The 2,536-nt window shown below is 32.6% G+C and overlaps 1 protein-coding gene across 1 annotated transcript; it reads right to left on the bottom strand.

Annotated features, from left to right (window-relative positions):
• Positions 1 to 3: 3 nt before the first annotated feature.
• LOC107135077 (putative RNA polymerase II subunit B1 CTD phosphatase RPAP2) lies at positions 4 to 2,448 on the bottom strand. The gene is made up of 2 exons (XM_015477031.2): positions 2,356 to 2,448; positions 4 to 424 (listed from the first exon to the last, which is right to left on the bottom strand). Exons 1-2 carry the CDS (start codon positions 2,418 to 2,420, stop codon positions 4 to 6), a joined length of 486 nt encoding a protein of 161 aa, XP_015332517.1. The 5' UTR covers positions 2,421 to 2,448.
• Between the last annotated feature and the right edge of the window lie 88 nt (positions 2,449 to 2,536).

Genomic DNA, 2,536 nt, shown 5'->3' with positions numbered 1-2,536 from the left:
TTTTCAAAATTCCTGATCTTTTAATCTTTCATGCAAAGGACTACATGAAGAAATCTGAGTATTTACTTTCTGTAAAGGAAGTTCACAATCAGCAGCTTTCTCCTGACAATCCAATATGCAACTGCCTAACTGCTCAGTGACATCTACTACTGTCTGTTCTTTGTCTCTGTGTTTGGAGTTAGCTTCTTCACCAACCTGCTTTTTCATTTTGCTTTTTTGGTGTAACTGTGGCCTTGTACCCATTGCATTTGGTTTGTTTCCTGGTAGAATGGAGGAAACAAAGTCTTGCTCATTATCACTGGTATAATCACTACAAGTGCTAGAAGAACTAGATTCATATTGCTCTTCAAAATGACCAGGATTATCAATATCTGATGTTTTAATGGCTTTACTGCATAACTGTACTTCCTCTCCTGAATGGCCACTGTAAAAGGAAAGATAAACAAAATAATTATAACAGGAAAGTCCCATGATACTTTTACTTTGTAACTTTCAAGGTAGCAACTTTTATTCCTCAGGCATAACCTTACAGACACTGATATATTTATTTTAGAGAAAGCCACATTTCTTTGTATCAGTAAGTATTTGATAACAGCTCTCCTTCTACCTTTCTTCCTTTTGGCTGTTCCTCTTAATTTTGAGTTGTTAGAGGAGTCCAGGAAAATGAAAAAAAAATTTTTAGTAAATCCATTCTACTGAATTATTTTGATTTTTACTTGATGTTTTTGTGACTGTTTTAGTAACTTTTAAAAAATAAGTTTTTCTCCTGAAAATTTCATTATTGGGTTCTCAAAAAATATAATTACAGGAACTCGGTTAACTCTGATAAAAAAAAGATGAGTAAATGTTTTCCAATGTGGTTATCATACAGAAAATTCCATAAATAAACAAAAGAAAATCATAGCGGACCATAAATCTGAAAAATCAACAATTTCAATATAAGATAAAATTTGAAAATCAAGAGTTACAATGGAATGCTCACAATAAAAGATAATGGTTTTCCTTATTACTGCTTTCCAATTTTCAGATTAGAGTTGAATAAGATAAAGAAATATGGGAAACGTAAAGGCAAAGAGTAGTTTTGCTAATTCAACTTGAGACAAACAAGGATAGGTAAACAGTTGTTCTCAAGCACATACCTATTAGAACTTTTAACACATTCAGATGAGGAAGTTTTTGGGTTAAGAAACACACCTGGGGGCCTGGGGTTGTAACTCAGTGGTAGAGTGCTTGCTTAGCATGTGTGAGGCACTGTGTTCAATTCTTAGCATTGCATATAAATAAATAAAATAAAGGTCCGTCGATAATTATTAAAAAAAAAAAACAAACTTGAAACACACCTTGGAGATGTGTAAAAGAAAAAAAAAGCAAAAAGCAAGATTATGGATAGGGGGAAAAATGGCAATTTTTTTCAATATTAGATGTAATGTTTAGGGCTGGGGATGTGGCTCAAGCGGTAACGTGCTCGCCTGGCATGCGCGGGGCGCTGGGTTCGATCCTCAGCACCACATAAAATAAAATAAAGATGTTGTGTCTACCAAAAACTGAAAAATAAATATTAAAAAATTCTCTCTCTCTCTCTCTCTCTCTCTCTTAAAACAAATAGATGTAATGTTTAGTTAAAATTTAATCTATATAACAAGGGGACCATCTCTTAGATAAGAAAAAAGTATAAGTTTCAAAAAACAGAACAAGTTAAAAATCAACTTTCATATTATTTCATACTTTTTTGTAGAATTTTAAGGCAATTAAATTTTTTTTCTATACTAATTTGAAGTTATAAAGACATTCATCATTAAGTATCAACACTGTGTAGCTAAAGGTTGTGGTTATTAACTAGGAACATTTATGCTGAGAGTTATAGGATATGTTTTCAGAGATGTCCATGGTTGGTCAAGCAATCCTATGAGGAGGGTTTAAGGGGAGAAAAAAAAAATCACAGCCTAGAAGTTATATTAGTGCTTTCAAATAACTAAATAACTGATAATTAATGTCTTGATCCTATAAGATCATAAAATTCTTTCAACAAATGTAATTGGTACAATCTAGCTGACAAAGAAACCCAGTATCTGAGATGGAGGGTGTGTTTGTGTCATATTTCAACAGGTTCAATTAGACCTCCTCAGTAGGAACAGCTGTACAATAAATCAGAGATCAAACACATCATACACATCATCTTAGCATCACTATATAAAAAAGCTGAACATGTCAAATATTTCTTTGTGTGAGCTAAAATAGGACACTTAAAATGTATCAGCACAGGAAGTCCAAGCACTCATATCACCTGGTTCACTCCTAATGTTTCTATCAACATGAACACTATAGAGAATGTAAGTGATACTGATTCAACCATACCTTTGTCCTTCCTTCAGCAGCTGAAAATCGGGATGCCTATGACAAAAACAGAAAATTGAAGGCATTATTATAGAGTTTATTTTCAAGAGTTTATTATAAGTTATTAGAACTCATAATTTAAGTAGTCTAGCAAAGTTACTGGCTATAGAGTCAATACATGAAAATTGATTTTCTACATAAA

The sequence above is a fragment of the Marmota marmota genome, unplaced genomic scaffold (genome assembly GCF_001458135.2).
Source record: "Marmota marmota marmota unplaced genomic scaffold, marMar, whole genome shotgun sequence".
Classification (NCBI taxonomy): Eukaryota; Metazoa; Chordata; class Mammalia; order Rodentia; family Sciuridae; genus Marmota; species Marmota marmota.
This window is presented reverse-complemented; position numbering and strand designations above follow the sequence as displayed.

Bases quoted from the DNA above. Each gene is read 5' to 3' on its own strand.
- LOC107135077 (XM_015477031.2), bottom strand. From the start codon at position 2,420: ATGCCTTCAATTTTCTGTTTTTGTCATAGGCATCCCGATTTTCAGCTG. The intron at 425-2,355 runs GTATGGTTGAAT...TTCCTTTTACAG, and splicing joins CTGCTGAAGGAAGGACAAAG to TGGCCATTCAGGAGAGGAAG.